This window comes from Hypanus sabinus, chromosome 29, assembly GCF_030144855.1.
Source record: "Hypanus sabinus isolate sHypSab1 chromosome 29, sHypSab1.hap1, whole genome shotgun sequence".
Classification (NCBI taxonomy): domain Eukaryota; kingdom Metazoa; phylum Chordata; class Chondrichthyes; order Myliobatiformes; family Dasyatidae; genus Hypanus; species Hypanus sabinus.
In genome coordinates this window covers 21951397-21976749 of record NC_082734.1, presented here as the reverse complement: position 1 = coordinate 21976749, position 25353 = coordinate 21951397, and the positions used below count along the sequence as shown (strand labels likewise).

Here is a 25353-nt window from a genome sequence, read left to right as displayed (position 1 = left end):
AGGAGATCCTGATCTGCATCAGGTCTCACCAAGTTCACAACAGGAGCACTGGATACAACAGAAGACCCTGATGGAGGGTCTCGGCCTGAAACGTTGACGATTGGTTCATTTCCACAGATGCCACCTGACCTGCTGAGTCCCTCCAACGTTTTGTGGGTGAGACTCACAGCTGGAATATTGCCCCACCTGGAATGGCTGTTTGGGGTCCCTGGTACACCAACTGGCGACCTCTATGCTATGACTGACTGACTGCATCACAGCCTGGTATGGAAACAACAATGCCCGTGAACAGAAAATCCTTCAAAAAGTGTGGTTGCAGCCCAGTCCAACACAGGTAAAGCCCTGCCTACCACTCAGGACATCCGCATGACACACTGTTGCAGGAAAGCAGCATCCATCATCAGGGACCCCCACCACACAGAACATGCTCTCTGCTGCCATCAGGAGGAAGGTACAGGAACAGTTACTACCCCTCAAGAAAAAGGCTCTTGAACCAAAAGGGGTTAACTTCATTTGTCCCATCATTGAGAAGTTCCTACGATGTACGGACTCACATTCAATGACTCTTCATCTCATGTTTTCCATATTTATTGCTTATTTATTTATCATTCTTTCTTCTTGTACTTGCACACTGATTGAATACCCAAGTTGGTGGGGTCTTCCATTGACCCTATTTAGGATTTATTAAGTATGCCTGCAAGAAAATGAATCTCATGGTTGTATATGGTGACAGATTCATGTACTTTGATCATAAATTTACTGTGAACTTTGGTCCCGGCCAATTATTGGTGCCACAATCCAAAGGAGCTGGTGAGGCAACAGGAAGCACTGAGTGTCTGCCATGACTTTGGGCCTCCTGGTTGAGTAGTGTAGACGAGCTGGGCCAAAGGGTCTGGTTCCGTACTGTATTACACCAATCTATAAGTACGATGAGGGACAGAGAAGCTGCATCGTGGGAAAAGTACACCTCCAACAGCCCAAGCAGGGTCCCTCTAATCAGCTAGTATGGGGGGGGGGGGTTGATACTGACTATCACAGCTCGAATGACGATCGGAAGTCCAGTAGCTGAAGCTTGAAGACTGGAAGTCTGTCCTGAAGTTGAGGGGGAGAGGGGGAGAGGGGGAGAGGGGGAGAGGGGGAGAGGGGGAGAGGGGGAGAGGGGGAGAGGGGGAGAGGGGGAGAGGGGGAGAGGGGGAAAGGGGGAGAGGGGGAGAGGGGGAGAGGGGGAGAGGGGGAGAGGGGGAGAGGGGAGAGAGAGAGAGAGAGAGAGAGAGAGAGACTTGTTTTATTGTTATGTTCTGTGTTAGATACATAGAAATCTTCACACATTACTGGCCCTTCTGCCCACAATGTTGTGCCAACCACATAACCAACACTAGAAACTGCCTAGAATTTCCCTACTGCATAGCCCTCTATTTTTCTAAGCTCCAGGTACCTATCTGAGAGTCTCTTAAAAAGACCCTATTGTATCCACCTCCACCAGTCACCGGCAGCCCATTCCATGCACCCACCACTCTCTGTGTGAAAAACTTGCAACTGACATCCTCCCATACCTACTTCCAAGCACCTTAAAACTATGCCCCCTCGTATTAGCCATTTCAGCCCTGGGGAAAAAGGCCTCTGGCTATCCACATGATCAATGCCTCTTATAAACCTTATCAGGTCACCTCTCATCCTCCGTCGTTCCAAGGAGAAAAGGCCAAATTCACTCAGCCTATTCTCATAAGGCACACTCTCCAATCCAGGCAACATCCTTGTAAATCTCCTCTGCATTCTCTCTCTATAGCATCCACAGTGTTGTTCTCCAAAGCATCGTGTACACACTATGCTGGTGCCAGAATGTGTGGCAATGCTTGTGCACTACCCCAGCATTCCTTAGTTTGTTTGTCAATTACACAAATGGCACATTTCAATGTATGTTTTGATGTGGATGTGATAAGCAAATCTGAGCCTGTTTCCGTGCTGTCTTAATCAAATCTATAAATGACTCACTGCAGAAGAGGGACATCTCCCCCTTCAACAGATCCAGATACTTCACCCATCAGTGGGAGGCAATTCCACTGATGATTGGGGAAGAAGAGGTCCAGGGTCCAGCACCCTGTTGCCCACGCCATGAAACGTAGGGTATGTTCACAGATTTCACATCATGATACCTGTACAGAACTACCAAACAATCCCACTGCTGCCTCTGTTGACTGCCAGCTACGTTTTGGCATTACGATTTAAGTTGGAAACACAAGAGACAGCAGATGCTGGAATCTGGGGTAACAAACCATCTGCTGGAGGAGCTCTGCGGGTCGAGCAGCATCTGCGGAGAAGGAATCGTTAACATTTCAGGTCGATGCTGTCTTGGTATAGGGTTTCAATACCACATCCCCTCCCCCCCACTGATGCTGCCTGAACTCTGAGCTCTTCTAACAGATTGCTTTTTGTGCAGGCACTGATTCAGACCCATACAGCACAGAAACCGGCCCTTTGACCCAAATGATTCACACTAACCATCGAAACACACATGTGCTCCATATGCTAGAGAGCCATGTAATGCTGCAGCATGCCTACAGGTACTTTGGCTCACTGACACCACACCATCCACAATGCCCACCCTGCCAGTCAGAAATTCAAGTGTTGGGTCCATAATCACTCTAAGACCTGCCCCTCCATGTACCTGTCCAAGTGTTTCTTAAATGATACCATTGCACCTGTCACAACCACCTCCTCTGCAGCTCGGTCCACATACTCCCCACACTCTGCAAGGAAGTAGCTGCCTCTCCGACTCTTCTTAAATCTTTGCCCTCCAATCCTGTGCCTACCCTGGGGAAAAGACTTGCCACCCACCTTTCAATGCCTCTTCAAAGGCCATCCCTGTTCAGAATCAGCTTTGAAATTATTTGCATATATTGTGAAATTTGTTGTTTTGCAGAGCAGTACATTGCAATACATAATAAAAAACTGTACATTACAGAAGCATATATAGTTGCAAGAGAAAGTTTGTGAGCCCTTGTAGATACCTGGTTTTCTGTACTCATAAAGTCTGATCTTCATCGAAGTCACAATAATAAACAACCACAATCTGCCTATACTAATAACACACAAACAATTGTACTTTTCATGTCTTTATTGAACACATTGTCTAATTATTCACAGTCCAGGCTGGAAAAAGTATGTGAACCTTTGTACTTAATAACTGGTAGAAACTCCGTTAGCAGCAATAATCTCCACTAAATGTTTCCTGTAGCTGCTGATCAGATTTGCACAATGATGAGGACGAATTTTAGACCATTCCTCCATACAAAACTGTTTCAGTTGATCAATATTTCTGGGAGATTTTTCATGGACAACCATCTTCAGGCATCTCAATTGGGTTAAGGCCTAGGCTCTGACTTAGCCATTCCAAAGCATAAGTTTCCTTTTTAACCTACTCTATTGTTGATTTACTCTTGTGTTATAATCATTGTTATATTGCATCTCCCAAGCTTCAGGTGATGGACCGCTACCCTGACATTCTCCTGTAAAATGTCTTCATATGATTTTAAATTCATTGTTCTCTCAAGGACTGCAAGCTGTCCAGGCCCTGAGGCAGCAAAGCAGCCCCAATCCATGATGCTCCTTCCACCGTGCTTCACACTTGGAATGAGGTTTTGGTGTTGGTGTACAGTGCCCTTTTTCTCCCAAACATAGCAGTGTGCTTTTCTGCCAGAACTTTCAACTTTTCTCTCATTTATCGACTGAACATTGTCCCAGAAGAGTTGTGGAACATCCAGGTGGTCTTTTGCAAACTCGAGATGTGCAGCAGTTTTTTTTTTGGAAAGCATTGGTTTCCTCTGCGGTGTCCTTCCATGAGCACCATTCTTGTTCGGTGTTTTTCTTATAGCAGACACATGAACAGAGACTTTAGAAAGTTCTAGAGATTTCTGCAGGTCTTTTGCTGTTACCTTTGGGTTCGTTTTCACCTTCAGCGTTGCACGTTGTGCTCTTGGTGTGATCTTTGCAGGATGCCCACTCTAGGAAGAGAGCAACTGTACTGAATTTTCTCCATTTGTAGACAATTTCTCTTTCTGTGGACTGATGGTCACTTAGGCCTTTAAAAGTGCTTTTGCAGCCTTTTCCAGCTTCATTCATCTCTACAATTCTCCTTCTAAGGTCCTCTGAAAGTTGTTTTGATTGAGGCATGGTGCACATAAACAGATCTTTCTTGAGAAGAGCAGGCTCTGTCAGTAACCTGACTTTTTTTTAAAAATAGGGCAGGACACCTCTACAACTCACACCTCCAATCTCATCTCATCAACTGGAATACCTGACTAAATAGTTTTTGTAGAAGGCATTATCCCAGAGGTTCATAAACTTTTTTTTTGGAACCTAGACTGTGATTATTTAAATGGTGTACTTAGCGTTGATGAAAAGTACAATTGTGTGTTATCAGGTTAGGCAGATTGTATATGTCTACTATTGTGACTTAGATGAAGATCAGTCCACATTTTATGACTAATTAATGCAGAAAACCAGGTCATTCCAAAGGGTTCACAACTTACTTAACTTAAAAAATATACACAAGTAGTGCAAAAAGCAAAACAAAAAGTAGAGGTAGTTTTCATGGGTTCAATGTCCATTCAGAAATCGGATGGTAGAGGGGAAGCAGCTGTTCTTGAATTGTTGAGTATGTACCTTCAGGGTTCTATACCTCCTCCCTGATCGTAGTGACGAGAGGAGGGCATGTCCTGGGTGATGGGGGTCTTTAATGATGTATGGCACCTTATTGAACATTGCTCCTTGAAGATGTCCTGGATGCTGGTGAGGTTAATTCCCATGATGGAGCAGACTGAGTTTACAACTTTCTGCAGATTATTTTGATCCTGTTCAGTACCTCCACCCCCCCCCACCCCATTCCAGACAGTGATGCAGCCAGTTAGAATGCTCTTCACTACCTCTATCGAGATTTGCAAGCGCCTTGGCCATATACTAAATCTCCCCGAGCTCCCTTTTCTGTAACTGCATCGATATGTTGGGCTCAGGCTAGATCCTTAGAGATGTTGACATGCAGGAACTGCTCACTCTTTCCACTTCTGACCCCTCGATGAGGACTGGTGGTGTGTGCCCTCGTCTTATCCTTTCTGATCCCCCTACGTTCCAAGGAATATAGACCTAGCCTGGCCAACTTCTCCCTCTTCGACTCTGTTGTCCTTGCAACAACCTTGTCTGCACTCTTTCCAGTTTAACCCCATCTTCCTACAACAGGCTGACCAGGCATCATTTAAAATTGGTAATGTACAGGGTGTCTAGGGAGGGGTAGCACCTCTGGTGGTGGGGGGGCCTGCCATGCCCTTTTTCAGGGCAGCTCATCCACCTTTGGTCCCCACCTGGTGCTCAGCTCTCACCTGTGGCTCCAAGTAGCTGTACCGGCCACACCCCGGTAAACCGTCTCGGCAGACGGGCCAAACCGGGTGAGGGTAGCAGACCGGTCTCTGACCCTCAGTGAGGTAGGGGATCTGTCTATCCCAGCGTGTGATGTCTGGCCCTGGCAGATTGAGCGGAAGAGACCAATTAATGGTCCAATGGTCAAGAAGGCAGGCCCAGCAGGCATTGGTGGAGTGCTAAGAGCACAACAACGCACTTAGGTGTCCTGTCATCCATTACAAAAGGCGATGATCTCTTTAACCTCACCCGGCAGAAGGCAAAGGCAAGCCACTGCTGTAACCTGCCACGAATATGATTTCCCAATACGTCAGAGTGGCGTGGAGGGAAATCGTCCACCAACTAGAAATTCCAGATGCGACCTAATGACGAATGTACCTACCTCAACCATTTCGTCTGGCCTACCACCCTCTTTGTGCGAAAAGTCACCACTCAAATTCCTATAACCTCTCACCTTAAAACCTATGCCCTCCATTTCTTGATTCCCCAACTCTGAGGGGGAGGGGTGGAGTGTGTGCATTCACCCCCCCCCCCCATGCACCTCATGATTTTATTCAACTCTATAAGGTCTCCCCTCATTCTCCAAACTCCAAGGAGTTGCAGCCTGCTAAACTTCTTCCAATAACTCAGTCCCCCGAGTCTTGGCAACATTCTCGTTAATCAGTTCTACACGCTTTCCAGATTAATTAATTAGCGACAGAGTGCGGTGTAGGCCCTTCGAGTCACACCACCCCAGCAACCACCAGACAACCCGATTAACCCTAACCTAACCAATAGGACAGTTTACAATTATTAACGGCATCTTTCCTCACACAGGGTGAATCACACCAAACACAGTTCGTTGTTACCTGCAAGTTACAGAATCAGAAAAGAATTCTGGACCACTTTTCCAGAAGAGCAAATTCGAATCCCACCACGGCAATGACGAAACAGTTTTAAGTAATTTTTTTAAAAATTCAATTAAAAAAAAACTTCATTACAGTGACCGAGAAACTGCAGGATTTTTTTTATTTGTACAATGAAATGTGACGCCAGGGAGGAAATCTGCTGCCCTTACGTGATCTATGTACCTAGCGACTTCCATCCTAATGTCCCTCGACTGCCCCTCAGTTCTGGGGCCACTAGGCAGTCAGTGCTGGCATTGTTGCTGATGCCTCAGGAACAAGTAAAACCCAAATTCACACCAACTTCTGCTCACATCAGCAGTATGAACAACCGAGAGGGGTAAACTGACTCTATTTTGCTGCTTTCGAGCAGTCTTCATATCACTAGAGGGAATTAGGAGATCTCATTGAAAAATCTGCTCAGAAGTCATATGTGGGGGTTTGGGGGGGGGGTCGTTGCCTTTTAATGCTGCTTGTGCGTGGGAGGGGGCTTTGGGGTTCTAATGTTTTAACTGGCATTCATTCTTTGGGGCATTCTGTTTTTGTGGATGTTTGCTAAGAAAAAGAATTTCAGGATGTATATTGTATACATTTTTCTGACATTAAATGTACCTATTGAAGTCATTCATGTTAACCCAAAGCCTGCAATAGGAATAATTATTAAAGAGTCTATGGAACAAGGAACTCTATTGCAAGCCAGTTTATTACAATGGAGTTATTATATAATTATGTTAATCTATGTAAAATATTAACATCCAATACAAGGCACAATGACTCAGTATTTCCCTGTCTGAGAGAAAGATTAACACAGGAGTTTTTCTTTACACAACACCAATCACTTACCCCCCCACCCACCATTCCCCCCACCCCCACCCCAATCCCATTCCTCTTCTCCAAGTGTCAACTTTGAAGGCACAAAAAAAAAATCACCTCAAACACGAGAGATGCTGGAAATCCAGAGAATAAACAGTCGACGTTTCGGGCCAAGACCCTTCATCAGGACTGGAAAGGAAGGGAAGGAGTACAAGCTGGCAGGTGGTAGGTGAGACCAGGTGAGGGGGAAGGTTGGTGGGAGGGGATGAAGTAAGAAACTGGGAGGTGATAGGTGGAAGAATTAAAAGGATAAAGGAGGAATCTGATAAGAAAGGAGAGTGGACCAAGGGTGAAATGGAACGATGAGGGGACCCAGAGGGAAATGATGAGAAGGTGAGAAAAGAAAGGGTGAGAGGAGGACCAGAAGGCCAGGGAGGCTGGAGAAATTACTGGAAGTTCAATAAATCGATGTTAATGCCATCAGGTTGGAGGCTACCCAGACAGAATATGAAATGTTGCTGCTCGTGTATGTCGGAATGGGAATAGGAATTAAAATGGGGTGGTGGAAAGGGGGGAGATTCACTGGGAAAGTTCACCTTATGTGGGGGATGCAGCAAAGCGGCTCCACGAGAAACCCATCTGTGGAGTCTACCGATCAGACTGGCCCACACGATCCCCAGCTGGAAGGTCAGTTAACACTGCTGTCACATTGGTCTCGTGTCCTTAGCTCTTGGTACGTCAACGAGGAGACCCACCCACCCCCTCCCCAATAGTTATGGGTGGAGATGTCACGCACTCTGTTGTATGCACTTCCTTATCCACCTCTCAAAAGTCCGATGGACATTATCAGTAAGATTTTAAAGATAAAGATTTATTTGTCTCATGTACATCGAAACACAAGACTGAGGTGCATGGCTTGCGTTACAAAAACTGCGCCGGGGGAGTCCGAAAGTGTCACCGGCATGTCGTGTTATAGCGCACTAAACGGAACTCGTGACTTTGGAATGTGGGGGGAAACCGGAGCACCCAGAGGAAGACTTTGCGGTCGGGGGAGTACACACAAACTCCTTCCAGACAACCAGGAGTCAACCGCGACTGATGGTTCCTGGCGTTGTAATCACTGAAGAGTATTGACAATGGATGGGGTCACCCGTCTTGTAAAGTCACTGTGCAGGAGGAGGCAATGGAAAACCACTTTTGTAGAAAAAAATTTGCCAAGAACAATGGTGGTCTTGGAAAGACCATGATCACCCACGTCATAGGATTCGGCATAGTGATGATGATAAATTTATTATAACCCGGCTTTCCCTGAAGCCAGTCAAGGCCTTGCTGCCAAATACTGGAATGATAAGGTGTTTAGAGGGAGTGCGTGTGGATGGGGGTGGTTATAGGAGGCGGCTTGAGGTGGGGAGGACCCCAGTTCACCTTGCTTCTGTTCTCCTACATTGTGAGCCCAAATGCTTCAGTGGCTGCCCCCAGTTTAATGCTGTTCTCAGCAACGATGGCAGTGAGGGTCAGAGAACAATGAACTGGACCCTTCAGCCCATCAAATCCATGCATGCCAATCACCAACCTCCTATTGATCGTGCGGATAGCCAGAGGTTTCCCCCAGGGCTGAAATGGCTAACACGAGGAAACAAAGTTTTTAAGGCACTTGGAAGCAGGTATAAGGGGGATGTCAGAGGTAAGTTTTTCACACAGAGAGTGGTGGGTGCGTGGAATGCACTGCCGGTGACGGTGGTGGAGGCAGATACAATAGGGTCTCTTAAGAGACTCTTAGATAGATACATGGAGCTTAGAAAAATAGAGGGCTATGCGGTACCGCAAGTCCAGGCAGTTTCTCGAGTTGGTTACATGGTCGGCACAACATTGTGCGCTGATGGGCCTGTAATGAACTGTAGATCTTCTATGTTCTATGATTTACACTGATCTCATTTTATACTCTCCACTTTCCCCCAATTCCTAACTCCACAGATTTTACCCTCCCCCCCCCCGCCCTAGATGCACTTTACTGTCCTCAATGAAGCAGCCAACTGACCAGAACAGCTGACAAAACCCCATGCACATTCCGCACAGAACAACAGACTCGGGAGGTCAAGATTGAACCCAGGTCTCTGGAGCACGGACAGTGGCTTTACCCACTGTACCTCCCTAAGGGAAATTATTTCAGAAACACCCGATCTCATTTCCTTCAAATAATGGGCCACTCAACACTCCAATCGGGCAGCTGTCCAGCAGAGGTGGGAACAACAGGTTGTGAAGCAGTCTTTGTCTTAGGGACTTGACATCAACCCAGGGACAACAGTACGAATGTGTGGGTGGGGGTTCACAATTACCCATGCCAGGCGGGGAGCCCAGTCTAAAGCATGTTCCGATGAAACACAAAACACACGAAATTCTGCAGACGCTGGAAATCCAGAGCTGGACACTCAGAATGGTGGAGGAACTCAGCAGGCCGGGCAGCACCTATGGAATCCTGAGGAAGGGTCTCAGCCCGAAACGTCGACTGTTTATTCATTTCCATAGATGCCGAGCCCTGTTAAAATATCTGGGCGTGGCTCAGAATGGGCTAATCCTCCTTGAGTACTCTATCTGGGATGGATGGCAGTCACACAGCATGTACCGGCCCACCAAGTATGCATCAACCATCAAGAATGTGTCTACACTGGTCTCCCCACATTCCCTTGAACTGCCCAGATATTATACCCTCCCCACCCATCCACAAATACTGAGGACAAACTACAGAAGCCAATCAACCCACCAAAGACCCTCAGGACTTAGGGATGTGGCAGGAAACTGGACCTCCCCGGGGAAACACGTACTTACAGGGAGAACGTCGGGCTCCACATAGACAGTACCCAAGGTCGGGATTGTACTGGATCTCAGGATCGGCAAGGAAGGGGTACCACTGTATTCCGGTCTTAATCAGTAGCAGCATAGGTGGGGCAAGGCTATTCCGATGCTTATCCACAACTGGTTATTATTCTAAGGATTTATTGAGTTTTCCCAAAAAAAAAAGGAATCTCAGGATTGTATATGGTGACATATATGTAGTTTGATAATTACTTTTGAACTTTGAAGTGCTTCAGGGTTGAATTAGCTATGAAGAAAAAATTTAAGTCCTCACCCGGGTCAGGTTCCTGCTGGGTCAGGTTTTAAGTGCAAGCAAATGAGACTAGCATAGGTGCACATGGCGGTCACAACGGAAGTCGAGGCGCAGCAGTCAGAATTGGGTCTGCAAAGTTCTGTGAGTCCACGAGCCAGGTTGAAGCCCCACTGGAAGTCTGAGAGTCCAAGTCCACTGGAGGATGGAGGCCGACGACCCAGCTTGCGGGTGGGGAGGGGGAGAGGGAGGGGGAGGGGGGAGAGAGAGCGCACAACGGGGCTTGTTTTTCCATTGTTGTTTTGTTGCTTGCTGTGTTCTGTTTCATTTTGCCGAGCACGGTGGGCGTTACGTTGGTACTGGAACGTGTGGCGACACTCGCGAGCTGCCCCAGCACACCGTCAGGTGTGCTGGTTGTTAATGCAAACACCATATTTCACAGTCTGTTTCCATGTACACGTGATAAACAAACTTGTATTAGACCGGCAAGTTGGGCCAAAGTGTCTGCTTCCTGTCAGCATTTGACTGAATGACGTCTACCGGAGTATGATCGTATCCTGTGAGGAAGTAATCCTCTTCCAGAGTTACAGAGTCCACACTCCCAAGACACTGTCCTGTTAAATCAGACCACACCCAATGCCCCCTTTACTCAACAATCAGAGAGATTACCAACCCACAATGTCCCCTCTTCCCACTCATAATTCATCCTCCTCCTCAATACCAAATCCCAGTGTATTTTTCCCTCCTACTTGGATGATTATCCAATTATCCATACAACTCTCCCCCTTCTCCTGCATCCAACTGCAGCCTATTTTTAGGGGGAAAAAAGCACCCAACGCCCGCCTCATTTCAACGCGAGCACCCAGGATCAGTGGGAATCGATTGGGAAGGGATGAGTGTGGTCACAGGCCAAGGCCCGGATGCCATGGAAACCCTTGAGGTTGCACGCTGCTGTGGTTTCTGGTACAATCTGTAAAGGAGGTTCCTCCTTCCACTGGCTGATAGACTGGATGGTCACAGGAAAGCAGGGATATCCTGATACTGTGTCTGAAACACAGGTTCTCGGCTGAGAATTAAAATCCAGCATCAGAGAAATTCTGGCAATTTGAATTCTGTCTGCAGGGAATGATCCCGTTAAAGCGTGGACTTAACAGAAGCCCTGTGGTAGACACAGGTTTGGGTTGGACTTGCACCCTATTCAACTCTTTCTCAAACAGGTATTGACACAGGTATAAATCTACAAGAAAAATCCAGCCCCTAATTAACACCTCACCCTGGATCTCTAGTGGGGTTAAACCCTCCCCCCTCCCACCTATTCCAAGGGTGTGGCTTCTGCCCCAGGGAGGAGATTGTGAGCAGAAAAGGCAGAGAAAAGAAGATCAGCTCCCAGAAATACGCACACATTAGATAGGGGTTAAGAACAATAAGGTTACAGGCCGTCCCAGGGTTACAATTGACTGATGTGGGACATGAGCCTGAACTGGGAGCACCGAGTGGACCTCCCTCCCAGCAAAGCCAAGCCAGCACCCCTTATTTGACACCCATCACAACCATCTCTGACACCTTCTCCCATCTGCCCAATTGCGACGTCTGACATGGGAATAATTTTTGAAGTACAAACTGTTCTCAGGGACTGAGCCCTGCCATAATCCAGGGATTGCCTGTATTGGCGAGGTGGACTGTTGGGTCCGTCCGGTGAGGTTTGGAGGATCACCACCTCAATAGCAGCGAAATGCACACAGCCTCTCCCATCACTGGCACGCCCCCACCCACACAACCCTCTCACCTGAATACCTGCTCAATGGAAGCTCTGTGCAGGACTTCTCCATCGATCTATTCATTTATCTCACCTATCTGCTGCCGAACTGGTGCTGTCATTACAAAAGTTTCACAGGATACCCTCTCCACCCATTGTTCCACCTCCACCCCTCTCCAAAGTTTCTCGGTGGAACCAGAGTCTATTAAGTTGTCTCTTGCCACGATGGAAGACATCAGACGACCCAAATCAGGCAGAGTGCTCTCAAACGTGACCCGAATGTTCCTTAACAGGTGCTTCCCCCGACGACATGAAGAGTGGGGAAAATCATTCAATCGAAGATCGAATCAGAGGACAGTAATGTTCAGCTTTGAGTGATAATTATTCACAGAACCCAAAGGTTGGAAGTGCTTGCACTGGGGAAAATCCGCAAGGGTTTGCTGGATCCCGATGATTCTCCGAGAGAAAGGACACACCCCAGGAATCCCAAAGACATTTTCAGGAACTCCCACCCCTTCCCTCAACCTCCCCCCTCCCCCAATCTTGTCTCGTGATTCTTCAAATACTCTCTGGTACCTTTTCCTCTCCACGTTACAGGACTTTTCCAGCGGATGTAAAAAAAAACATTCAGGAAAAGTTCCAGTGGAATTCCAAGTTTCAGCTGGGTTGTTGCTCCCGCATGGACCCCCTGGAGAGGTGAGAAGACAGGTTAGAGCACGAGGAAATAGGAGAAGAACTCTCAAACCTCCCTCACCATTCAATTTGCTCATGGCTGATCTAGCCCAACCCTCAACCTTTCTCATACATATTCAAAGACTAAAAGATTAGTAAGTTGAGCTGCACCTAATATTTGGAGTACTGCATGGAGTTCTGGTCTTCCATTACAAGAAAGATGTGAAGGCACTGGGCAGGGTTCACCACGATCCTGCTCGGATTAGAGAGCACGAGCTACCCGGAGAGATTGGATAAGCCTGGGTTGTTTTCTCTGGAGTGTTGGAGGCTGAGGGGAGACCTGAGAGAGGCTTATAAAATTATGAGAGGCAGAGAGAGGGTAGAGAGAATCTTCTTCTCAGGGTGGAAATGTCTAGTTCGAGCAGGCATGCCTTTAAGTTGAGAGGGGGAAAAGTTCAAAGGAGATGCATGGGACAAGGTTTAATTAATTTTTTTTTAAACACACTAAAAGCGGGAGGAGTAGTGGAAGCAGACACAATACAGACATCAAAGTTGCCAGAATCTTTCTGCCAGGGTAGAAATGCCCAACACCAGAGGACGTGCAATTCAGGTGAGAGGAGAAAGATGTAAAGGGGGTATATGTGGGGCCCAGCACACGGAGTGGTGGGGGCCTGGAACAGACCGTCAGGGGTAGTGGAGGAAGCAGACATGACAGCATGTTCAAATTTTTTAAACAGGCACGTGGATGTGCAGGGAATGAACAGATACGCATCATCTTCAGGCAGACTGAATTAATTCAGTATTGTGTCCAGCGCAGATATTGTGGGCTGAAGGGCCTCTTTCTCTACTGTTCTATGTTCCAAGCTCCCTTCAGTCTTGTGAGCTTTCAAGGATTTATCCATTCGGTTCCTGGTGACGTAGCCTTCACTCCCCTCCAGGGTAGGCAAGGACAAGGCCACCTTAACTTCCACCTCAGGACAAAATGGAGGAGATCTCTTGATGACCAACCTGCAAATATTAGTATGCTACGGGAGCCACGGTAACGTAGCTGTTAGCACCACGCCATTGTGGCGCAGGGTGTTGGGAGTTCAATTCCGACATCATCTGTAAGGAGTCTGTACATTCCTCCCCACAGGTTTCCTCCAAGTGCCCGGGTTTCCTCCCACCGTACCAGTTAGTTGGTTAATTGCTCATTGTAAGTTGTCCCGTGATTAGGCTAGGTTGAAACCGAGGGATTGCCAGGCGGCAGAGCCGGAAAGGCCTATTCCGTACTAAATCTCTAAATAAAATAATATAAAAACAAACAACAGTTTGGTGGGTAGAAAGTGGGAGTTGCTCAGCCTCCTTATTAATCAATGCAAAGATTTCTCAACCTTACCATCTAAAAGAAAAAGATGAGAGATTGTTAGCTTTGTCACATGTACATCAACACATACAGTGAAATGCACCGTTTGCAACAATGACCAACGCAGTCCGAGGATGTGCTGGGGGCAGCCAGCAAGCATCGCCACACTTCCACTGCCCACAACTTACTAACCCTAACTGTACGACTTTGGAATGTGGGAGGAAACCAGAGCACCCAGAGGAAACCCACGTGGTCACAGGGAGAGCGTACAAACTCCTTACAGACAGCGGCGGGAATTGTACCCTGTTCGCCGAAGTTGTAAAGCATCACACCAACTCCTATGTGGATTTTTGGGATTGAGTTCCCATCATTTCCTACTCCCTCTCCCGCACTGGGCAATCCATCGTTGGTCAACGGCCCCACCCTCCCAGTACCAGCAGCACAGCCGACTTCAGCCAACCAGTGATCTCCGGAGTTCAGACCTATGGTCATTGCCATGGCAACTATGAATCTGATTGGACATTGAACCCAGACAGACCCTTTAGGAAGCTTGCAGACTCCAAATAATGACCGAAGGTCCATTGAGTTATAGACCGATACAGCACAATAACAGGCCCTTCAGCCCAATTCATCCACGCTGACCATTATGCCTGTCTAAGCCACACCGCACATTTAGATGGGAGATGTAACAAAGATTTTATACTCCTCATGTATGTGAAGGATGTAAGAAATGAAATCAATTCAATTCAATTCTCTGGTGAAAAAGGTTAAATATATTCACTTTATCTCTGTTCCTCTGTGATTTTATATTCCTCAGTCAGATCATCCCTTACTCTCCTACACACTAAGGAATAAAGTCCCAGCCTGTCCAATCCCTCCCTATAAGTCAGGCCTTCTAGTCCTGGCAACATCCTTGTAAATCTTCTTTGCATTCTTTCCAGTAATGACACCTTTGTTATAACAGGGTGACCAAAACTGTACACAATACTCCAGGTGTGGCCTCACCAACATCTTGTACAACTAGAAAATTCATAGAAAGGCAAAAGAGAAACTGTTTAATTTTATTTTCTTTGTGCAGATTGCTTATTAAAATATCTGAGACAAGAATTAAAAATGTTTGATTGACAATCACAATAATACTCTCCACATGAGTAATAATTCACTGTGCGCGCTGCTCTGGATTTTTAGCATCGGCAGAACCTCCTGTGAATAATTCACTCACTTCCTGATTGCCCGTGGGAAGGGCATATTAATTGGCACGTTGAGTGACCAATAGTGGGGGTGGAGGGGGTGGGCAGAAGGGTCATGTGACACTTCTGGAAATGTCCACCACAGAGCTGGCTATCCAATCACTGCGCCTTTAGTCACCAGGGAGTGAGGAGTCGTGTGGATTCTCCTAGCTGTACAAAACTTTGTTCAAATCAATGATGGCTTTAAAACAAGTGACTGTACAGACCCAGCATACGGAGGGGGTGGGGCATCGTAATGGCCCGATCTCCTCAGAGCCTCCTCGTAGGAAGGAAGACCAGGAGCACTGGCCTCCAGGGTGTTCAGGGGCAGCTCCTCGCTCGGTCTCGGGGCTGGTTGGCTGGCCACGTTTGTGACTTGCCCGCGGTACCCTGGAGGTCTGGCAGAGAAAAAAGCAAGGTGTTAGAAATAATGCGGCAGTGGTCGAGGATATTCTGCCCCTTAGTCACACTTCCTTTCGTGTTTCACCCCCTTTCACCCACGAGAGCAGGGGTGGAGGGGTGCAGATACATTCAGAAAAGTCAGCCACATAATTATTTCCACCAGGCACACAGATCAGACGTTATTTAACTGAAAAGGTCTCACCCCACGCTGATCCCACCCGTCTCAAACCTTTCAAACGCACAATGTTTTTAATCGAGCCCACTCTCGCTCTGGTGGGGGGGGGGGGGGGCTTGACGTCTGACACCAACCTCTCACTCCGCTTCCCACTCTGCTTGCAGAAGTAGGCCACCAGGAGTCCAATCAGGATGAGGAGGACGAGGGCAGCGATAAGGCCTGCCACCAAGCCGGCGACGTCAAACTTGTGTGCAGTGGGGCCTCCTAAAGTGTTGGCAAGAGTTACCAGAGAGTTATAGTGGGGAACAGCTCCACTGGCCCATCAAACTTCAAACCATGCCACCCTTAATCTCCCAGCTACCCTACTCCCATTTTAATTCTTCCCACATCCCCATCAAATATCTCTGAGGGCCAAACCTGGTTGTAATATATTGATGCCGCTTTAAAGGCAAGACTTCATTAGGAGTTTGAGGAGAAAACTTCTATGGATGTACGATGGAGAGCTTTCTGACTGGCTGCATCGCCGTCTGGTATGAGGCGGAGGGGGAGGAGAGGGCGACTGCACAGTTGCAGAAAGTTGTAGAGTTAGTCAGCTCCATCTTGGGTACTGGCCTCCACAGTATCCAAAACAGCTTCAAGGAGCGGTGACTCAGAAAGGCAGCGTCCATCATTAAGGACCCCCACCACCCAGGACATGCCCTCTTCTCATTGTTATCGTCAGGAAAGAGGTACAGAAGCCTGAAGACACACTCTCAGTGACTCAGGAACAGATTCTTCCCCTCTGCCATCAGATTCCTAAATGGACATTGAACCCATAACATTACCTCACAACTTTTTAAAAAAACATAATTTCTGTTTTTGCACTACTCGTTTTAACTTAACTATTTAATATACATATATAATTACTGTAATTCCTCTTTTTTTCCTATATTTATCAAGTATTGCATCAGTATTTACCAAGGAAATGAACCAGGAGATCAGTGCCTAGTGTACAAATAGCTTAGGATGTTTACAGGTCAAAGAGAAGGAAGTGTCGGGCAGTTGAGTATTAAGGTGGACAAGTCCCAAGGGCCTGATGGGATTTACCTCAGGTTATTGAAAGAGGCAAGAGTCGAGATTGCTGGGCCCTTGACCAGTATTTTCATGTCCTCTCTAGCAACAGATGAGGTTCCGGAGGACTGGTGAGTGGCTATACCTCTATTCAAGAAGGAAATGAGGGAAAATCCTGGAAACTACAGACTGATGAGTCTCACATCAGTTGTAGGGAAATTGCCGGAGAAAATTCTTAAGGATAGGATACACGTGCATTTGGAAACACATTAGGGAGAGCAGCACGGGTCTGTGTGTGGCAGGTTGTGTCTTACCAACTTGAATGAGTTTTTGACACGGTGACGAGAGAGACTGATGAGGGTCGGGCGGTGAGTGGTGTCTACATGGCATTTGATAAAGTCCCTCATAGAAGGCTAATCCAGAAGATTAAGGTGCATGGGGTCCGCGCATCTTGGCTGTTTGGATTCAGAACTGGCTTGTACACAGAAGGGTAGTGGTTGAAGGGATTTATTCAAGCTGGAGGTCTGTGACTAGTGATGTTCCACAGGGATCTGTGCTGAGACCACTGCTGTTTATGATGTATATAAACGATATGGATGAAAATATAGATGGGTGATTTAGTAAATTTGCAGTTGATACCAAGATTGGTGTTGAGGACAGTGTAGAAGACTGGCAAAGAATAGTGTGATATAGATCAGTTGCAGAAAAGGGCTGAGAAATGGCAGGTGGAGTTTAACCCAGATAAATGGGAGGTGTTGCATCTCAGTAGAACAAATGCAAGGAGACAGTATACATTTATGGTCAAGGTCCTCAACAGTGTTGGTGAGCAGAGAGATCTTGAAGTCCAAGTTCATAGCTCCTTGAAAATGGCTACACAGGTTGATAAGGTGGTTAAGAAGGCTTATGGATCAGTTGATTTTATTAGTCAAGCCACTGAGTTCAAAAGTCAGGAGGTTATGTTGCAACTTGATAAACTCTGGTTAGGCCACCTCTGGAGTATTGCGTACAGTTCTGGGCACCCAGTACAGTTGAGGCTTTGGAGATGGTGCAGAAGAGGTTTACCAGGATGCTACCAGGTTTAGAGGGCATGTGCTGACACGAGAGGCTGGACAAACTGGGGTTGTTTTCTCTGGAGTGTCATAGGCTAAGGGGAAATCTGATAGAGGTTTACAAGATTATGAGAGGCATAGATAGAGTGGACAGAAAATATTGTTTCCCAGGGTTGAAATATCTAATACCGGAGGGCGTGCATTTAAGGTGAGGGGGGTAGGTTCAAGGGGGATTGAGGAGTAAGGTTTTTACTCAGAGTGGTGGATGCCTGGAATGCGCTGCCTGGTATGGTGGAAGAGGCAAATATATTAGAGGCTTTTAAGAGACATTTGGATAGGCACATGGATGTGAGGAAACTGGAGGGATATGGAGATTGTGCAGGTAGGAGGGATTAGTGTTTGGGTTACTGATTTGCTTTTTAGCTGGTTCAGCACAACATTGTGGGCCGAATGGCCTGTTCATGTGCTGTTCCTGTGTTCTATATTCTCTGCCCTAAAGAGGGGACCCCAGAGGAGGTGACAGGCAGGTGAGAAGAGGCAAGGGGCTAGAGTGGGGAATAGGAGAGAAGAGCGATTTTTTATTAATCTGGAAGGAGAAATCGATGTTCACGCCGCCAAGTTGGAGGACACCCAGACACAATATGAGGTATTGCTCCTTCACCACGAGGGTGGCCTCACTGTGGGAGCGGAGGCAGCCATGGATCAACATGTCAGAATGTGCATAGGAATCAGAATTAAAATGACATTCGGCTTTTGGTGGCCGATGGCGTGGAGGTGCTTGATAAAGCAGTTCCCCAATTTAGGGCAGGTTTCACCAATGTAGAAGAGGCCACGTCGGGAGCGCCGGACACAACAGATTCACAGGTAAAGTGTTGCTTCACTTGGAAGGACTGTTTGGGGCCCTGAATGGAGGTGAGGGAGGTGGTGTATGGGCATGTGTCGTACCTTGGCTGCTTGCAGGGATAAGTGCCGGGAGGGAGGCTAGTTGGAAGAAATGAATGGACAAGGGAATCACAAAAGGATGATCCCTGCAGAAGGCAGAGAGTTGGGGGGAGGTGGTGGGGTCCCATTGAAGATGGCAGAAGTTGCGGAGTATGATGTGTTGGATGCAGAGGCTCTTGAGGTGGGAGGTGAGGACAGGAGTGACTCCATCCCTGTGAAGGCAGTGGGAAGAATCACAATCTGCACTGCTTTCGAACGTGGGAGGAAGCTGGAGTACCCATGCGGTCACAGGGAAAACATGCAAATTCCTTACAGACAGCAGTGGGAATGAAACCCCAAATGCCAGCACTGTAAAGCACAATGCTAACTGCTTTGGTTCCGTAGCTAAACCAGGGTGACCAAAACTGAACGCGATATTCCAAACACAGCCTCACCGACGTCCTGGACTGCAACATCCCAACTTCGAGACTCAGTTCCCTTACTGATGAAGGCCTTCACCACCCTGTCTGTCTGTAACTCCAATTGCATTTGGCATCGAATCACAGGCGACAAATGGCAGAAGAGTGTACAGAATTATGGGAAGGTTAAGGCAAGAAGGAGGCTGCTCAGAGGTGAACGGAATGATTGGAGGCATAGATAGAGTGGACAGCCAGAGACCTGCACTCGGGGCAGAAATAGCTAATAGATTTAAGGTGATTGGAGGGTAGTACGGGGGGGGGGGGGGGGGGAAGAATATCAGAGGTATGCATTTTTTTTTTAAAACATAAGAGAAAAATGGGTGCGTGGAATATCCTGCCAAAGGTGGTGGTAGAGGCAGTTACCTTAAGGGTGTATAAGAAACTTTTAGACGGGCACATGGATGTAAGAAAAATAGAGGGCTACGTAGGAGGCAGGGGTTAGATTGATCTCAAAATAGGTTAAATAGGTTAAAACATTGTGGGCCTAAGGGCCTATACTGTTCTACGTTCTGAAACTCCTGAAAAGTGAAAGGAAGGCCTCAGAGGACAGACGTCCTCTGGAAAAACCACGGGGATCTACAAAGCCTCATGATTTGGTCAGAGGGGCAAAACGTCTGTCCCAGCAGGGGAAATGTTCACATTGAACGGTGCGTTCACAGCCTCAGTAGCCTTACACCGAAATCAGGCACTAGGTCAGGCATGGGCAAACTACGGCCCGCGGGCCATATGCGGCCCGTTAAGCTTTTTAATCCGGCCCGCAGAACTTGATGAAATTATATTAATAAACCTTGTTAACGTTTTTTCCCTGCAATTCTGGCGTTTTCCCAATAGATGACGCACTCTATATACATTTCCTGGCACATCCAAACCGGCTCACAATTAGCCAGCGTTCCGGCTAAGGGAGATAGCCTGCGGGGATTTGTGAGCACAGAGTTTTGGAGCCTCTGCGCAGGGGGGCAGGTTGAGGGAGGCTTAAGAGTGAGGCTGGGGATTTCGAATAAAGTTTTTTTCTTCGACTGCAGTTACCGACTCTGTGTCGTAATTTTAGCGCTGCATGTAGCACACCACTACACATTGACCTTTGTTGAGGTGCAGCGTATTACTCCACATTTGCGCTTTACTCTTTGTTCGGCTCGACCTATTTGTGTGAACAGGCATTCAGCGTCATGAACATCAACAAAGCCAGCCACAGATCCAAGGTAACTGACCAACACCTCAGATCCATCCTGAGAATCGCCACAACAAAACTAAATCCAGACTTTGATGCGCTGGCTAAAAAGAGAGACCAACAACACTGTTCCACTGAAATTAAAAATAAGTTTCTTCGTTGTGTTATGTAAAAAATGCATTTGAAAATATTTTTTTCAATAAGCCTTACATGTTACATGTCATTTCTGTTAAGTGATGGACATGAGTAGTGCGCAGGTGTACATACGTTCTCAAAATAAAAAATGCGCTCCAGATCAAATAACGCGCTCTTCATACTGGCGCGCTCTCACTGTTCTGTCATTGTGCGGGTCGTTGTTGAGTTTTGGCACAGGGGACAATTGAATAAGAAGGAGCAGGACAAGTAGACCTGCATCTCCTACCGTTTTTGAAATAAAGAAAGTCAGGAGGAGACTGATGATGATAATATCTTGAAGGATAACAGAATTTTCAGTGCTTTAAAATAATAACTGTTACTATTAAAAAAAGCTGTATTTTATTCATTTAATTTTCAGTGTTTTAAAAGTCATTTCAATAAATAGCTAAGTACCATGGGACTTCAAAGACAGATATTTTGTTGTAATGCATTTGTTCATTTTCAATTGAAATTAAAGCACATGTTTTCTACTTATCCCATGATATTTTATTTTCTCTTATGAGGTGTATTATCAAAACACTCCGTCCATCTGCTCCTGGTCCGGCCCCCCTGTCAAATTTTAGAACCCTTTGTGGCCCACAAGTCAAAAAGTTTGCCCACCCCTGCACTAGGTGATCACTTACCCGGCTTCTGGTTCTGCTGGTACTCTTCCCAGAACTGAAGCTGGAGGAAAGAAACACACACAAAAACACAAAAAAACAGAATTACTTGGAATCATAAAACAGAAAACATAACCGAGGTTAGAGCTAGATAGAGCAGGAGTTGGATTTAGATTTATCACATGTACATCGGAGCATACAGTGAAATGCGCCATTTGTGTTAACGACCAACACTGCCCAGGTGTCACCATACATTCCAGCACCAACGTAGCATTCCCCCAATGTTCAGCAGAACAGCAGCATGCGAGGGGTGGGGAAAGACCCTTTCCCCACCCCTCACATGCACAAACATATCCAACCATAAGATGGTCTGCTTCTTGGTCTCCATCCTCCTCATTCAAATGATTTTGAGAACCCAGTTCTTGTCTCCCACTTGCAATTAATGTGGGAAAGATCAGCAACTGTCTTTGTCTCCACCACAGGAAAAGCCCATAGCAACTAGCGTAGATTTAAAAAAAAAATCACATTCTAAATCTAACTCACCTTCAATAACACTGGACAACAAAGATTTTGCTTCCTGAATACTTTGGGTGTACCTTATGGATTTTGGGCTGATCATGAAAAAAACCATGAAATTTCCCTATCATGCACCATTTTTCTTCAAAATCACCTATATTTGTTATTTCAATTCATAATTCAAGTCAGAATAACTGATGCCACGATTAAGGAAGGCATTTTTGTTGGTGCACAAATCTAACAGGTCATCAGTGACAGTCAATTCAAAGAACTTCTAGAGGGACCAGAGACAATCACATGGAAGGCACTCAAGGCTGTTGTTTGAAATTTTCTTGGTAACTACGGACCACCAGACTACGTGCAGCTGGTTGACAACCTGCATCAAGCACACAAAACCATGAAGAGCAACATGTCACTGAAGATTCATTGTCTGCATTTCCACTTAGACCTCTTCCCTGCAAATCTTGGTGCTGTCAGAAAGGTTTCACCAGGACATAGTGGTCATGGAGAAATGGTATCAGGGCAATTGGAATCCATTAACGCTGGCTAGTTGTTGTTGGACAATTAAGCGAGAAGCTTCAGACACTGAGTACAAACGGAAGTTATTGGACATTTTAGCTTAGTTGAACTATTGCAAATCATCAGCACCGCTGTGCTATTAAATGTGTCAAAATGGTTGTTGTGTCTAGTGTTGTAGTGTACTGGATAGTGCTTACTGCTCTCAGCTTCAGCTTCCACCGCTGGCCAACAAAAAGAGAGCTGAATGTGTAAGTCTCTCCCTGCCCCTATACAGCCTCTCCAACAGCAAGCCTCATGTAGTGCCTCCTTGCTGGTGACACATGGAAACTGAAATCCTTTTAGACTCAGGCAGAATGACAGAGGACGGGGAGGAGGTCTGGTCCTGCACACATAGCACACAGGACCACCAGTGTGTGGATGCACCCTGGTGCTCGTGAACCAGATCCCCAGCTATGGGTAAATAGCCCAACTGCCTTGTGGGCAGCCTCAGAAGAGACGAAGGCTACGGGAGTAAACCCAGACAGCAAATCCGGAGTGGAGCCCCTAAGGCATCTGGGCATCACTGAACATCCTTCCAGCAGCTCCTGCAGCCAAGCTGGTGCCATACATATTGTTTTATAAGCTTTCCTGTGGACCACACTGGTGGGGCCAAGAGGGGGATTTTGACAACTGGGCATCTCAAGGTCTCCGTACCTTCCACCCAGGCTTGTGATGATGATGATCATCACACATTGTCCTTCAAGACAGACAGATGTCAACCAACCATTCAATAAAAGTTAATTTTTTGTTTCTCCAAATTCCTACATGATACAAGTAGTCTGATATTAAATTTGTGTTCAGCTTCAAGCCGTCTATCATAAACAAAAAAAAAATTCTGAGAAAGCAACACTTCCAAAAAAAAAAATAATTTTGTCCAGTGTAATTGCCGACAAAATGACCCGGAGTAAGAATCCAAACATTGAATGCGTGACAATCAACTGCAATTCATCATTTACCCCTCCTGAAGGCATTTTTAAAGTGATGAAGAAAGCATTTAGCATATCGACCTTCCTCAGTCTGGACATCCAGCTTAGGAGTACAGACAATATGTTGCAGTTGTGTTGGTGAGACCTCGCTGGGAGTACCGTGTCCAGTTCTGGTCTCCCTCTTATAGGAAAGAGGTGTCGCCCAGCTAGAGAGTGCAGAAGAGATTTGAGGGCCTGGGTTACAGGGAGAGGTTGTCCATGCTGGTCTCTATTCCTTGGAGCGTAGAACCATGAGGGGGTCGCCTCATTGAAGCTTTAAAAACAGTGGGTGTGTGGGGGGGGGGGAAGGTCTGGATGGGGTAGACAGTCATAGACTTTTTCCCAGGGCGGGGGAAAAACCAAAGGGCACCGATCCAAGGTAAAAGTGAGAAAAGATTGGAGATGCAACTTCTTTACAGAGTGATGCAGTGAGCACCCGGAGCAAGGTGGCAGAGGAAGTGACCAAGTTAGTTACAACTTTTGAGACATTTGGATAGTTGCATGGAGGGGAAAGGGCTTGGAAGACTATGGGCCGAAAGCAGGAAATCGGGATGAAGGAGGGATGGCAGAGGCTACATTTCAGTAGGAGCTTTGAGGAGATTTAGTATGCTGTGGGAGGAGTTTTATGATGGACACTGTGGTGGATTGAGGGCATTTTCCAACATTGTATTTCACTTACCACTTTCTTGCCCATTCTCCTAATCTGTCCTTCTGCAGCCTTCCTGTTTCCTCAACACCACCTGCCCCTCCACCAATCTTCGTATTATCTGCCAACTTGGCAACAAAGCCATCTATTCCATCATCTAAATCATTTATATACAGCATAAAAAGAAGCGGTCCCAATACTGGTCCCTGCGGAACACCACCAGTCACTGGCAGCCAACCAGAAAAGGATCCTTTTATTCCCACTCACTGCCTCCTACCAATCAGCTAATGCGCTAACCATGTTAGTAACTTTCCTGTAAAACCATGGGCTCTTAACTTGGTAAGCAGCCTTATGTGTGGCACCTTGTCAAAGGCCTTCTCCCTGTAACCGTTGCCACTCTAATAATCAAGAACCTATTAATCTCCACTTTAAATACATCTTCCAGAGCCATCTATGGCAATGAATTCCATCAATCCACCATCCTCTGACTACAGAAATCGCCCCTCACCTCTGTTCTACAGTGTCGTCCTTCTATTCTGAGGCTGTCCCCTCTGGTCCTAGACTCTCACACAATTGGCAACATCCTCTGCACATCCACTCTATCTCAGCCTGTTTCAATGAGATACCCCGTTATTCTTCTAAACTTCAGTAAGTACAGGCCCAGAGCCACCAAACGCTCATGTTAACCCTTTCATCCCTGGGATCATCTCATGAACCTCCTCTGGATCCTACCCAATGCCAGCACAACCTTTCTTAGATAAGGGGCTCAATATTCACAATACTCCAACAGCAGTCACTGCCTTATAAATCTTCAGCATTACAGTTCTGCTTTTATATTCTAGTCCTATCAAAACGAATGCTTACATTGCATTTGCCTTCCTTACCACCGATTCAGCCTGCATGCTAGCCTTGAAGGTGCCTTACATGCCTGAAAGCAAATCAAACTGGGAGGATCCCTACCGTCGCCTTATCATCCTCGTAGATTTCACGTGCCTCCTCGTAATTGCACACTTCTTCATAGCATTCACGTTCAACATTTCCTGGAGTTAAGAGCTCAAAATCCCAGCTATTGTAGAGCAGCTTGCGGTTTAAGAAGGTGGCCGCTTCACGTTCATCCATAAACACTAAAAGCAATTTTAAAATGTTTTAATAATCACAACACACATCTGTCCCCACTGTCTCTCCAAAAAAATACTTTCTCTGTTTCTCAATGTGTGTCTGTGTCACACCTTCCTCCCCCAACTCTCTCTTTCTCAAAAATATGCACGTGTGTGCCTCAAAATTTATGACCCCATCACTCTTTCAATAAAATTTCTGTCACTTTCTCTCACTTTTCCTTTTCCCTTTCCAACAATCTGTGTAAAGCCCTTAAAAAGAAAAAAAGGTTATAAAGGATTCTACTGAATTCTCAACAGGAAC

The 25353-nt window shown here is 46.5% G+C and overlaps 1 protein-coding gene across 4 annotated transcripts in view; it reads right to left on the bottom strand.

The window, feature by feature from the left end:
* Positions 1–585: 585 nt before the first annotated feature.
* prrg2 (proline rich Gla (G-carboxyglutamic acid) 2) overlaps positions 586–25353 on the bottom strand; it is a 45602-nt gene continuing 20834 nt past the window's right edge. For 3 of the 4 annotated variants that reach the window (XM_059953929.1, XM_059953932.1, XM_059953930.1), the window contains exons 3-7: positions 24895–25058; positions 21274–21313; positions 15923–16052; positions 15439–15609; positions 10664–12653 (exon numbers count right to left, since the gene is read on the bottom strand). In XM_059953929.1, coding sequence (XP_059809912.1) covers positions 12623–12653; positions 15439–15609; positions 15923–16052; positions 21274–21313; positions 24895–25058 — 536 coding nt within the window. In that variant the 3' untranslated portion in view covers positions 10664–12622. Of the gene's footprint in view, positions 1093–10663; positions 12654–15438; positions 15610–15922; positions 16053–21273; positions 21314–24894; positions 25059–25353 lie in introns of those variants that run through there. The other variant, XR_009508549.1, reaches the window with a different exon arrangement.